Here is a 14,952-nt window from a genome sequence, read left to right as displayed (position 1 = left end):
AAATGTATCATCAGGAAAGGGGTTAAATCCCTTCAGTTGCCCAGGATTTTACAGAAAAATGAAGCATAGATTTCAAAAGCAGTAAAGACCTTAGTGTGAGAAAGACGACACTTTCAGGCGATCAGGCACAGTGTGTTATGTGTATTTGTAAAGTGTAGTATCACCTCCGAGGGTATCTTGGCGCTTAGTGTATGAGCTAATGGATACCCCTACGCTTTGTTGAACAGCGTAGCTTTTGTCAGGCTTTGAAATGAGATATATGCTAAAGCAGTCATTACGGATTTACCAGCTGTATAGGTGAGTGATGTTACAACCTATTGTGAATCTGTGAGTGCTGGGAGTCTTAAGCATTGGGGAGAGAATGTGGCCTAACTGCTTTGGAGGTTGATCTCTGAGCTGGGAGCCGGGTTCAAGTCTCGGCAGGGACGCTCAACATTCTGTGATTCTCGGCAAATCACTTAATCTCCCCGTGCCTAACAAAAAAAATATGAATGCGTCCATATGTAACGTAGCTGGTGCTCATGTAAAGCACTCTGACACCTCCGGGTCTAGCACCACACAAAAAAAAATAGAAAAAAAAGCGGCCGAGCCTCGACGTGCCTGCAACTTCTTTGGTGTCCCTTTCACACATCAGGTTCATAGGAGCATACATACAGTACATTTCTCTTAATCTGTGAACATCTGCACATTGAGGTGATCTCTATCCACTATTTCTCTACTTTGTATGGTTATTGAACTAGAAACATAGCTTGAGAGGTGGGGGTGTTGAGGAGTCTTCACCATTAGTTCGAGGCACTCTATGTGCTTGAGTTATAGACATTAACACTTCAATGGAGGCAAGGTTGCTGGATGTTTTTGTTTTTAAACTAGGCAATCATTGTTCTGACATTTTACAATGAAGTATTTGACATTGGAGTGCTTTATATATGAGCTTTCAGCCTTACAGAACATTGTTGCTACGCATTTGACTTTTTAGAGCACTATGGGATGAAAGTTATCAATGGAAAGGACTTGGGCAACTTGGTGCATTTCCCTTGAAAGCTCAAGGAACAATCAAAGAAGCCCTGTGTGGAATTTGTTAGTCAGATCTTCAACTGGTGCCTTTATAGTAGTGCTGCTACCACAACACTTCCTTTCAAGTCTGTCCTTCATGTGGCTGGTCATCCACGGGTTATATTGGAGTCACAGGTCATTTTGGAGCATCTAGAGTTTCACATAGAGGCAACGTATTTAATCACTTCCTACTTTACTTGAGGTAGTACCTTTCTGAGTCTTTAACGAATATTATGAGCTGATTATTTTTAGTGCTTGAATTTAATTTCCCAACGCAGTCAGCAAATTCGTGGCTGCTTTTCTTGTTCAGAAGTGTTCTATTCTGAAAACTGAAAAATTCAATAATTCTCTCAACCAGTTCGTTATCAGACGAGGGGCGGAATGTCTGCACCACACAAGGCCTCGCTCCTACACAGATTCAGTGCCTGGATCCACTCTTTACCTCCCAGAGTTTCCTGGTGACCCTACCAAACTTAAGGAGTTGTGTGAGACCATGCCCCTCATATTTGGGCCTCACGATTTCTCTGGAGCACCTTTGTGCCCCACGAGTTTGGGAGGGGACCCTTTTGGATTCCCCCTGGTGGGTCCGCCCTCAGTGCCAGTGGGGACCCTTGGGTCTGGAGTGACTCCACCAGCAAGGCTGCAATTTTCCATGGAGCCTTCACGCGTGCCATTGTATTCGGCGCAGCCAATACTCTGCAGTGGCGCAGACCCCATAATCATTCCCAACTCCAATACAGAGCCGGATCAACATTGCCCATTGTCGACTTTTGCGCCAACCGGTACCATGTTCTGCGAGACCAAGCCAGCGCTTTTTTCTTTTGATAGGCCTGAAGATGGAGATGATTGGAAGGGTTCGGAGGACCCTAATGCATAATCCCCTAGATGAACCAGAGGATAACTGATATGAGGAACTAGTGGATAATAGTGGGTTAGACAACTCACAGGACACTAGCTTGGTCTCTCCTACCATAGATACGGAGGAGGGAGCCAGATTTACAATTACAGTAGGGATGCAGAATGCGGCTGAGGTCCTTGACCTTTAGTTGTCCTCAGTGACAGTCAAGACGAACGGTTTTGACAGAAGTGCTTCAGCCGGGAGTTTCAACCCTCACAATGGAGCGCTTACGGATGCCCTACTCTGGCATGGTGTACGTCCTGCACAGGGGCTCCTGTGCACAGGACAATTGCCCACCACCCCATCCTGGAGAACTTGGTGGTCCGAACCTCCACTTTCCTAATCAACCCTGCTTTGTTTCCTACCACTCCACTGCATAAGGGAATCCAAAAGGCTTGACACCTTTGGAAAGAGGTTGTTCTCTTCCTCCAGCCTAGCACTGCGGTCAGTGAACACTGCATGCCTTTTGGCCCAAGGTCTCAGGGGAGGCCCACACCATACTCTCCCAAGCTATTGCTGATGTGGAAAAGGCAGCAAAGTTCACCATAAGATGTGGGCTGGACACAACTTACTCACTGGGCAGAGCGATTGCATTGTTGGTGGCAGTCCGACATCACGCCTGGTTGAGAACCACTTGCTTTTCAGGTTATATCCAATCTTCCCTCATTCACATGTTCCTAGATGGCTCTCGCCATTTTAAGTGTTTAAAAGAAAGTAGGGATACCCCCAGACCTTTAGGCCTATCCATGACTCAGTCACCCCCAGTCTGCCGTTCACCTCTTTTTTTGGCTACAGTAGAAGCTACCAACCACGCAGTTTCTCACCCAGCCACCACAGCCTGCAAGCTTCCAAGCCTTTTCATGGCCACAAACTCAGTTCCCACAAACAACGTGCAGCAACCTGCCAGGGGTTGACGCAGTCCACTGCCTTCCCCTGTAGCCATCACCCCTCTGCTCTTTTAGTTTGCTCTCATTACAGCACAGTCACCCAGTGGGGGACCGGATTCGCCATCACCTGCCCCACTGGCAGTCCATACAATCGAATAAGGGAGTCAAACAAATGGTCCAGAGGGGCTACTCCATTCCCTTTCTGGAAACCCCACCTCACGATTGGCTGGTGGAGGAACATCTCTCCTTGCTCCGTTAGGAAGTATTGGCTGCTTTGGTCAAAGTGGCATTGAGATGGTGCCGGCATCAGAAGCGGGTCATATCTGCTATTTGTGCTACTTTCTGGTGCCCAAAAAGGACAGAGGCCTTGTCCTATCTTTGACCTGTGCCTTCTCAACTTCTTCCTGAATAAGAGAAGTTGAAGATGCTCATGTTAGCTCCCGCCTTGTCTGCCCTCGTTCCGAATATTGGCTGGTACTGCTGGACTTTCAGGTCAAATCCTGGGATCCCCTTTGGCCTTACCAGCACCCCTCATGTTTTCATCAAGGTGATTTCTGTGGTTGGAGCTCACATGCAGAGGGCAGGGTTTCAGTCTTCCCCTACCTCGACAATTGGCTGTTGAAAGAGGGCTCGCCCCAGGAAGCAGTCTTCCGCCTCCAGACAACGGCAGACCTCCTCTACTCACTAGGGTTCACTATCAACATGCCGAAGTCACACCTTACACCCTCTCAGACACTCCCTTTCATCATAACTGTTCTGGACACAGTGCAGTTTCAGTCCTATCACCCTGAACGGCGAGTCCAGGATATTCAGGCTATTATTCGATGTTTCTGCCTCTATCCTGGATTTCAGTGACACTGACTCTGAGGCCGTTGGGCTTCATGGCATGACCTTCCCTCTTCCAAAGTTGACTGTAGTGACAGATTTATCACTCATGGGTTGGGGCGGGAGAGGTGAAGATCAGAGGACTCTAGTCTCCGGCGGTGTCCCAGCTCCACTTCAGCCTCCTGGAGCAGCGGGCAATCTGACTGCGGTTAAAAGCCTGCCTTCCTACAATCAAAGGAAGGCTAGTTCAAGTATTCCTGGAAAACACCACTTTCATGTGGTAATGCAACAAACCGGGTGGGCTGAGGTCCTGGCCCCAGTGCGTCTCTAGACATTGCTGGAACAGCAGGTCATTTTTCTAGTGGTTCAACACTTGGTAGGCTCTCTAAACGCCAAAGTGGACAAACTCATCTGCTGATGCCTAGTGGATCATGAATGGTGTCTCCATCTGGAGGTGGTCCAAGATTGGAGAGAACCTTGGTTCGATCTAATCGCCACTGCCAAGAACGTGCAACGATCAACAGGTCTGCAAGCTGGCGTATCCAAGGCAGGTCTGGCTCAAAACATGGTTTTCCCTTGAGGGAAGCTCAGGTCTCCCTGATGATAGCACTTCTGTCCAGAGTTTTCAAGAATATAAGGAACAATGGGACCACAAGAATGACTTGGGCACGGAGAGTTTGGTATCCCTAACTCTTGAGCATGATAATCTGTTCCCCGACCAGGCGGGCACTTCGGGAGGATCTTCTGTTGCAACAGCAGGGTCGGATCTTGCACCCAAACCTGCACACACTTTGCCTTCATAAGTGGATATTGAGCAGCTGCAGTTGACAGCCTTCAACCTTTCTTCCGAAGTCTGTGATGGTATTCTGGCAGCCTGGCATCCCTCCACCAAGATGGTATGCACCTACTGTTAGGAAAAATTTGAAACATGGTGTGCATCCAAGAACATTGACCCTCTTTCTGCACCCTTATCCTAAGTTTTACTGTTTACTCTTTCACTAGCCCAGCAGGGCTCTCTGAGCAGTTAAAGGTTACTTATCAGTCACATCAGCTTTCTTACGGTTGCTGGGCCAACCTTCCTTGTTCCAGTCACTTGTTGTGACTCGATTTCTTAACCCCTCCCCTGCTGGTGACGGTACCACTCCGTCATCAGCTGCGGTCACGCTGTGCTGATGACGGAGCGGGTCCGTCACGGACCGCTCGGCACGCCTGCGCGGCGCACATTCCGCGCCTGCGCTGAGCGTTCCATTGAGCGGGCGGGGCCGTGACGGAACCGCTCCGTCATGAGCACAGCGCGACCGTGGCTGGTGACGGAGCGGTTCCGTCACCAGCATGCGCCCGCCGCGCGGCCACCCCGCCCCCTTAGCACTGCAGCGGAATAGCCGCCGCAGTGAAGGGGTTAAGGGACTCCAACATCTGTTTTCCCAAGACCATTCATCAGACCCCAATGGGTCTTAACCTTTGTGTTCACCTTTTGACACACTGCACAATTGTACACTTCAAATATTACCTTCAAGACAACTTTTCTGGTGGCCACATCAGCCAGGAGTGTCTGCAAACTGCAAGATCTCTCTGTGCACCCTCCCTACACAATTTTCTACCAAAATAAACTGGTTCCAAGAACCCGGGCCTCCTTCCTTCCGAAGGTGGTAACACCCTTCCATGCAGAGCAACATATCACATTGACTACTTTCTTTGCTTCCAAGGCTGTGCAGAAACGGACCATCTCAAGATGGTGATAAAAATCTTCTATGCATTGACCAAGAAGCAACCCCTTGAGTGCTTGCACTCCCATTCCACCAGAGCCAAGGATGCGACTACTGCGTAAACTGGCAGAGTCCCTGTTCTGGACTTCTGTCAGGCAGCAATGGGGAAGTCTTTGCACATGTTCACCAGGCACCACTGCCTGGATGTTCAGGTCCGTCATGCTGAGCTGTTTACCCGTTTGGTCCTGCAGGACTTTTTGCTCTAACCTGTTCGCTAACCCACTTCCGTGGAGGTTTTTCTTGGGTATCTATTCTAAGTTACGGAGTCATCAGCTAGAGGTCTCTATCAGATGAACAAGTTACTTACCTTCCGTAATGCCTTATCTGGGAGAGAGACTATCTAGCTGCAGATTCCTTACCGATCCTCCCCTCTCTGCAAACGGATTTCTGCATAGGGCCACTGTTAAAAATTGGCTTCCTGGTTGGCAAAGGTATGCACCCTGTCAAAGCAGAAACCACAATTGTAGTCCAGGTAAGCTAGATGCACACTAAAATATAACCTGTGCTCACCCTGTGGTAGCTTGGCACAGAGCAATCAGGCTTATCTAAAGAGACAATTTGCAAAATATTTATGCAAAACACACAGAGTAACACTGTGTATACAACACAAAAAGACTACACACAGGTTTATATAAATAGATAAAAATATTAACAAAACAAGACCAAAACGATAAAAATCCAATCTATAGAAGTTGAGAGATTGGTTTTTAAAAGAATAAATGCAGAAAAGCGCTTAGAAGCAAGTAGCTCTAAAGGTTTACATGAGTGCACGTTTTAAAAGGTCAAAGTCACAGTTCGGGCCAACCCTGATGGAGTGCCGGCTGGCTACAGGACCCACGCAGACCCCGGTGAACAAATTACCTTTCCTGGTTGCAAACAACGAGATGCATCGATCTTCTCCACGCAGTGAAGATGAGTTGTCTGTTTCAAAGACTAGTGCCGGGGTCGTGAGATGTTGATCGATGAGCTAGTCTCTGCCACACAGTCGAGGCGATGTGTCAATCTTCCCACACTGCATCAGTGGTGATACACTGTCTGGTGCGTCGATTTCTGGAGTTAAAGCGCTGGTTCTGAGACGATGCGCTGATTTTACTCCTGCAACCAGGTTGATGTGCCCGTTCTGCTACACGCAGACAGGAGCTGTGTCTAAATCAGTGTTGCAAGTATCTGGACCACTTCCAGTGAGCCAGGCACAGGAGTGGGGGTAGAGACTTTGATATCTCTGAGTCTCAAGCAACGGGAGGCAAGCCAACACGCCCTTGGAGATCACTTGGAGGGAAGGCAGAGTCGAGCTCTCCTTCAGCAGAGTCAGAGAGCAGCAGAGCAACAAACAGGAAAGCAGGCCTTCCTGGTCAGCAGTCCGTTTGAATCCTTTAAGCAGCATAGCAATCCTTCTGACAGAGGTTTAGTTCCGGATCCAGAAGTGTCTGATTTTAGGGGGTCAGAGCCCCAGTACTTATTCCCAAAGGTGCCTTTGATGTGAGGATGACTTCAAATTTGTACTACGTATTGCCCCAATTTTTTTATTAATACGAGTCTCCAGGTATATTCCAAACTACTAGCTGCCCATATACAAAATACTCTTAGAGCTTCAACAGAGCCTGTCTTTTAATGGATTCCCCTTGACATCATTGTTGCACTAGAAGATGGCATGGCACGCCTCGATTTTCAAGCATATTATTAGGCAGCTAGATTGTCCTTCATTCAGTTACTACTAGTGCCTTATTATTGCAATTATAATAAATTCCAGTTCCTTATTGATATAATTTATCCTGTCTCATTAATCGGGTATCTTACAAAATACAACACCTTAAATATAAAAAAGTCAAACTGAAACTATTTGTGAAACAGTTCGTTTGGTGGGATACACAGAAAGCATTAAAAATCCCATCGACTTATAAACTTGTTGACAGTTGGGACAATCTATGCCTCCCATCTCTTAAACATGTTGATCAATTGAAATTACCATCCGGTAATAAAATAATGTTCTTCTAATATCTGCAGCTGAACAATTTACAAACTCACTTAAGAATCGATAAGTATTTAGTCCTTTTCATAATTTTTTTGCTAAAATGTATTGCTCAGAATATACAAATGGAGTCTCTTCACATTTCTATGGGAAGCTTCAGGTGAATGATGTTTTGGGAAAATAATGTAAACGGCAAAATAGAGAAACAAAGCAGTGTTAATAGATGGCGACCTTTAGAGTGTCACTCTGGCATTGACTAAAGTCATATTCACCAACACAAAATATTATAGTCCGTATTTTGCTGCAATCCATCACCACCCACATGTTACCTCCTTCAGAAACCACATAGCAACGTGCCTTTAGCCTATGAATCACCATTTGAGTGAACTTTTAAACATGCTCCTTATTTATATTCTTCTGTTTCAGATCCAAAGTGCAATTGGCAATCAGTAGTTGAATAGTTGTTTTATGAATGTCACAATATTGTCACAAATTGACATCCAAAATAATAATTTCACAAAAAAGGACCAATCGATATGTGCCTTCCCTGGACACTTTGGTAGTCACCCTCCTGGAGCCCTAAGTGAGTCATTACTCTCCATAAGCTCCTCCGGCACAAATTTCACCAGTATAGGGCCATTCTTTCCTAGGAGCAAATGGCAAGGAACTTTGTCTATCAAGCCATGGATAAAGGCTTTAATATGGCCCCTCTCACTTGGGCTCTTCCAGACATTGAAGTCTTATGTTGCAGTATTGTTATCTGTCTTCTATGTTGCTTAGTTTTGATGATGGTCTTCCACAGCCAGTACCTTACTATGATCTCTCTCTGATGTGGTGTGTTAGGTCTCAAACAGTCAGTCAGTCATGATAACTTTATTTCGGTGAAAGACCATAAAAGTGCAGATAAAATACATACAAGGCACAGTAAATAAAACAATAAATATGCACGATTCACAATGAAGATAAAAAGTTAATTATACAGATAGTTATCACTTGACGGTCTTGATAAAATAGTTTTTTTATTAAAAAAGAGAAAGGTTAAGCCAAATACATTTCCAATAACTCTAAACAAAGCTTTTCCTTCGGCGCCACATACCATGTAAGAAGCGGGAGACAGCAAAAACAATAGGTGGTGATGTGTTGTACATTAACACTCTACACGCCTCAAACAGTCCATGTACAGCGTGTAGAGCAGGCCCTATTTTTTTTAATTCCTCAAGGACCATGTTTAAATAGTTGTTCAAGTAGATTCTTATCCTCCACTGGTCTTAAATTCTTGTTCTTGTTGGGTCTTTGCATGGATTTGGTCTTGTTTTCCTGTGACCCCCTGGAGATGTCAGCTATATTCCACTATTTTTGTGACGTGTGTGATCGATCAGTTACAGGGCCCCAGGTGGTAAGTGAGGCATTTATTAACTCAGATAAGCCGATGGTGCAGATCTGCACATGTAGGAAGTACTAAAAGTGCAATCCTCAGTCGTACCTTACAAAAGGAGGAAGTGGTTGAGCTCTAAATCCATCCTATATGTTGCAAAAGGAGCTTACAACCAGTCAATTTTGACTCTTCAATTAGGCATGGAGGAAGCATCTCCCAGATTACATGAACCGGGCGCTACTATATTCATACACCACTGCATCCTCCTTTCAAAGAGTGTGTTTGTGACATTGTTCAAGGCTAATTACTGGTATTTTCCTGGCACCTGTGGCTGATGGTGTGAGTCTACACAGCCGACAGTCAATTCGCCGTTCATTATACTTGTCACCCTCAGAGCCAGAAGTTGTTTTCTTTGGCCTTCCAGGTCAGTTTCTATCAATGTTACAGCTCCCTCCTTGTGCAGATTGCCAGCAGCACATTAATACTTCATGCTTGTAGCTGTGGGTCTGCCTGAAAGGAAGGATCACGACCATCGCCCGCATCTCAGAATCCTCCGCACATCAGGGGGCTCACTGTGGTCTTTCATTGCTGGATTTGTTGAGCACGGAGAGTGTATCAGGATGGCTCACTACCTGTATCAGACAGTGCGATGCTAAACGTGTTCCCAGAAGACCTCAGGCAGGAGAGGCAGGCACATACTGATAATGGTACTGACTCAGCATTTCAGGTCTTCTGGCATCTTGAGCTGCAGCACGAGAGAAAGGGGTCCTCTGGGCCAAGACCCTAGCTGATCTTGACTTTCTCTATATGAATAGCTTAAGCAATTCAGTATATTTTTATGTTGTCTCGTGTTTACTTTTGTATGGCTTTCTACAGTGTAATTACAAAGAAAACCTTTCTTTTTATTTTTCACATGCATTTGTTCCCTATATTGACTCCATGTAAGGTACCGTTATCTAGAATTTGTTTCATGTAGTGCTGACTGACAGTCCGTTTAGGCACCAGAGACACTATTTGAACCTTAAGGAAAATGAGATCAATCCAGAGCTGATGCAGGGTTGCTTGGGTAGACCGTAGCAGGGGGACAGGTAAGACATTCAGACCACTGATTTTAGGAAAAAGCGCGGTGGCCAGCACCACAGCCTTGACTAACGTATCTCCTTGCATTTCCTGCTATTCCCGAATTTCTGATAGATTTTCACCTTAATGAGATAGTGATCCACCCACATTGTTTGGAGCCATCATGTTTGGTGAACCATTCACTGAATTTTTGATAACCGAAAAGATGCCTTAAGAGTCTGTGTGGACAGAACTGGCCATTTTAAGAAATCTTCTCATCGGTCTGTCTAATTTGGTCACTCTGCTACGTTGTAAGAAACATTTTCTTCGTTAATCGTTGGAGCACAGTACTGTGAGCCACTATACTTACACTAGCTATTGAATACAAACTATTTATGAACGAAGCATTGGTGAAGTGAAAGTGGACGAATTTGTGAACAATGTTGGCTACTTCAGCACTAATAGAAATGACCAAAGTGGTGCTTAAAGTTTCATCCATAATGATGCAGGCAGTGATTTGGGGAATTGGAGGGGGGTTCCCATTCCCTGTTGCTTATGGCCTGTGTTTTTTCCAGAAGCATTATTTGAATTCTGCCTAATTCTTTTCTAGGCTCGTTGTCTTTGTTGCTATGTCTAACCCGAGAAGCTACCTTTCATTTGCTCAGCCCCCTGCTAGCTCTCAAGTCAGTTTCTGATTTGAAAGATGCTGCAAAAGTAGGTGGTTTACGGAAACAGATGTGCTTTAAGAATAGCAGAAGTGATTTTAGAAATAACTTTCCTTCAGGTTTTTTCCTTATTTTTACGTATTTGTTTCTTCTTGTTTAGTTTTCTTAAATTATGGTTCATTTTGATGCGCTTTTTCAAGGATGAAAATGTTGATATCCCCATCAAAGATTTGCAGCAAACGTTTTTGGTGGAAAGGCTGTTTTGCATACTTATTGACCCAAATTATATTTATTTTTAATTGTTTCCAGCCACCGGTTTAAAACCCTTTTTTTTTTTTTTACAGTATATTCTGTTGTTTTCATCCTTTACTTTTTTCGTGTTGTTTCTAGTGAAGAGAAAATGACTGCTGCCCGCATTAGGAAATGCCACAAGTGTGGGACTGGTCTCATCAAATCCGAAGGCTGCAACCGCATGTCTTGCCGCTGCGGTGCCCAAATGTGCTACCTCTGCCGAGTCCCCATCAGTGGATACGAGCACTTCTGCCAACATCCAAAATCACCAGGAGCGCCTTGCCGAGACTGTACAAAATGTTCTTTATGGACTGACCCTTCCGTAAGTTTTTTAATAGTCTCTATTGTAGTTCTACATTTGGTATACTGTTTGGCATTCGTGACATCTATATAATTATTCTTAGGATGGTCTTAAAACATTCTAAACTTGTAGAGCAATGCAAGTCTGTCCAGCCGATCTGGCTCTTTGGTGGTTTCTTTGGTAAGCAGTAGTTCTATTTAAAAATATTACAGGTGCAAAAATGATCTTGCTTTTCAACTCCCAGCTATCGGGGTTCATGTTTTTCTTTTAATCTGGAGAAAAAGATGGCATTCTTGCTAACACATCTCTTGTACATGTGTGCCTCTTTATGTTCACTTTACCTCTCTACACTTTCCCACAGTGATAAATCTCCCTTGTAATTGCTAGTACTGCCTCCAACCTTGATTTTTGGGACATCCACATTAACTATATGAAATACATTTACTTTTTTTTAAAGAAAAATTCTAATTTGTCAAATTATATAAAACACAATACAGTAAAAGAAAAACCTGCACATCTACATTAGTAATATACGACCATATACTTTGACTGCAAGAATGTTGATACAAGTAAATTCATTCTGTAGTAGTATCTAAGAAAGTTCAAAGAAGATTAAGTAAAAATTGATATACTTCAAAACATATATCTGTTGATTCTTTTTCTGCAAGCATATATTTATTTCACTTTATACATCTTATTAAGCCAGTATTGTAAAGTTGGCAACCAATCCGATTCAAACAATTGTGCTATTAATGACCCTGCAACTAGCTCTCCTACAAAAATCAATTTTGTCACTGCCTGAGTTGAAACTGATATCTGTAATGCACAGCCTGGAAATGTTATTCGGGAACTTGGTTCAATGTACACATGTATTTGAGTACTTAAAGAAGGTGAAACGTTGTATTTCACTACTCTTCTAAATTTGACAACTTCAGGAAATATGTTGCCAGTCTGCAGTACTATCTTCTCGGACAGACAGGCAACATGTTACAATGGTTTTATGCATCATCTTTGGAATATAATATACTATCCTTTTGGCAAAAATGTTCATATGTCCAATGTTGGTTTCACAAACACATTCAAATACAATTTAGAAAACTTACCACATTTGCTTTGTGCTAAGCACCCTGGTTTCTCTTCCATAAACAGATCGTCTATACTGGCATTATTTGCTTCTACGTTTATTATTTCATAGCAGCAACCTCTACCCACTATTGATGACTTTTCCAAGAAAAAAACATTCACTATTTCTTTGGAGCGTTCAATCACATTTTCTACTCTAGAGCTTAGATAATCTTTAATTTGTTCATTAGAAAATTATATCCAACTTTTATTCTCGGAACATGTAGGTTTACCTGACTCCAAGACTCCCACCTCCCTCCTATATGAAAATTAGCCTTATAGTTTATACTGATCCTTCACCGCCTTGAAACATCTGATAGGTCTAATATAGGACAAGACCTCTTAGTCCTGTAGAGAGGTTTTAGCATGGATTGCAGGAATTTCAAATAGTTTAAAATTTTCGACTCTTGCATGATAATGGACTTTTAGCAAACTAATTTGGGGTGTCTGTAGAAAATGTGCTAAATCAATTTCCAGTTGCTGTAGAATACATTTCAATGATAGAATTATCATAACTACATGTCGCACCCCTCTTAATCCAAAAATTATAATCACAATTACGGCAAAAAAGTGTAACTTAAAATTTGGCATGGCTAGGCCTCCTCCATAGTGTTTGTAGCGTTTGTGACTTTAGATACACATGCTCTGCATACTCCTGCCATTAGTGTAGATGAACTTGTTTTTCTTCAAAGAAGTTTCAAATCACACCTGTTTTGACTCGTACCTTAGTTCACAATGCACGAGGGCAGAGACTCCGCCTCTGATTTATTTTCTTTAGCTTTCCGGTTCGGACATCCACGTGCCGGTTCTGGGACTGATTTGTTGTTTGCCGGGTTCTTCCAATCAGCCTTTGAGTTTTTCCAACACATCTCAAACTATTGCTGTTTCTCTTGTACCTGGCCGGTTAACTCTTCAGCAACAAATCAGGTCTTCGTACCCCCACCAACAGCTAATACCAACAAGACTTTGACACTTTCCCGGTCATATTCTGTGAATCACTGTTGGCAGATAAGGGTGCTATGGATGGGGCACATTTCCAATTTTGCCATAGAGGAATGCCAAGTACCCCGAGGCGTACCACCACAGTGTGTGTAATGTTTGCCTACTGCTGAAGTACGACGAGGCTACCTGTGAGACTTCTGCTGAAACAAAACCCTCTGGCACCGAAGAAGGAAGCATTGGTTGCATCAGAGAATGCAAATCCAAATCTTCGCTGAAATCTTCAGGACAGAAAATCTGTTCAGCGCCGAGGGAGAAGAAGCAGGCCCCAATATGTCCAGGGGATGGAGCGCTCAGAGCTGTCTTCTGAAGCCTCAGAAGTTGAGCAGGAAAAGGCAGAGTGCACTCCCCGAAGCCCCCGGAAATGAAGACCAGATCCATGCCTAGGACCCATTTGTGCTGCAAATGCAGCAATGTCAGCAACCCTTCATGCTTAAACACCCTTGACTGAGGCAAAGCACCACTGCGGAGGTAATCTGGCATTGAGCGCCAAGCTAAACCTGAAAAGGCACTGACGTTCGTTTCAGGCTCTGCCCGAAGACACCACTTGAATCTGAGAGCCTGGATGATCACCAAGTAGATGATCACCTGCCTCACATGAATAAGGATGTTCTTTTTTTCATAGATTTTTGCATTGAATATTTTCTAGACCTCTCTCCTGCAGACGTGTCCTTGAGTGAGCTTTTCCGTTCTGCATTTGTTCACTCTTCCAGCAGGGCAAAAAGAAAATGAAATATTTCCATTGCAGAATAAATAGGTTTTCCAACATGGATCTTTAAAAGATCCATAAGCTATCTGATTACTTCACCATGGAGTCATAAGTGTTCTCCATTTGAAAAAAAGAAAAATCGATCTTGTTAAATCTACAGTGATGCCTCGTTCAGCACCTCTGTTAATCTAATTCTTACTGCAGATGCTGGCGCATGGAAGTCTATCATCTGCTTTACCTGTACAAAGAAGCAGGTCTTCGGGTAGTACAAAGAAATACCTCCGGGAACTGGAGAGTCTGAGCAGAAAGAAGTATAGCAGAGGTTGGCCCTTTGGAGAAGTACATGGCAACCATTCCAGGAGAGCTAAGGGCAGCCCTGCCTATTACTCTGCACGCAAATGAACTAGAAGATAGGGAGGAATGCCACTATTGGGGAAAAAACCTTACAGACAGGCCCTTATTTGTAGAATGTAGATCATCCAGAAAGGTATTCCAATCGTCTTGTTCTAGGCCTGGCTCCATCTGATGAAACTGCAGAGTGGTGTATCATCAAAGTGTGACCTGACCATGGAGTCTAAGACAGAAGATCCAGACTTCTGTTTTCTTTCATACATGAAACTGGGTAAATGGAGCTGGCCCTTGCTTGACCACTTTAAAAAACCCAAAAAGAAAACGGATAAGACCTATTTGAGAACTCGACCTCTGAGCCAACAATCCACTTATGGCAGGATGAGAAATAAATATAGTCTTGTACTCTTTCCCCAACATGCCTTATACTGTACACCTTTTCTCGGTCTCATCTGTGACCCCTAGAGCATTGCAGGTGGAAAATATATGCCATTGACAGGAAGACATCCAAATCGAGATATGACCTAGCAATGGGAAAAGATGGCAAATCTGCTCCCTGTTCTGCCAGATAACAGGCACGGTGACAGCAGTAGGACCCTGAAAGAAGGCTGGGTGTCCTTCAAGAGCTGAATGAAGGAGTTAGTGGACATGGTGGAAATAAAGTTCATTGGGAGTTCTACAGTGA

The 14,952-nt window shown here is 44.0% G+C and overlaps 1 protein-coding gene across 4 annotated transcripts in view; it reads left to right on the top strand.

Moving 5' to 3' along the window:
• Positions 1-14,952, top strand: part of RNF216 (ring finger protein 216) — an 853,926-nt gene that overhangs the window by 791,743 nt on the left and 47,231 nt on the right. For all 4 annotated transcript variants that reach the window (XM_078665045.1, XM_078665046.1, XM_078665043.1 and 1 more), the window contains one exon: positions 10,888-11,110. In XM_078665045.1, coding sequence (XP_078521171.1) covers positions 10,888-11,110 — 223 coding nt within the window. The remainder of the gene's footprint in view (positions 1-10,887; positions 11,111-14,952) is intronic.

The sequence above is a fragment of the Lissotriton helveticus genome, chromosome 10 (genome assembly GCF_964261635.1).
Source record: "Lissotriton helveticus chromosome 10, aLisHel1.1, whole genome shotgun sequence".
Taxonomy (NCBI): domain Eukaryota; kingdom Metazoa; phylum Chordata; class Amphibia; order Caudata; family Salamandridae; genus Lissotriton; species Lissotriton helveticus.
The sequence above is the reverse complement of the archived record's forward strand: the minus strand, read 5'-3'. Positions and strand labels throughout refer to the sequence as shown.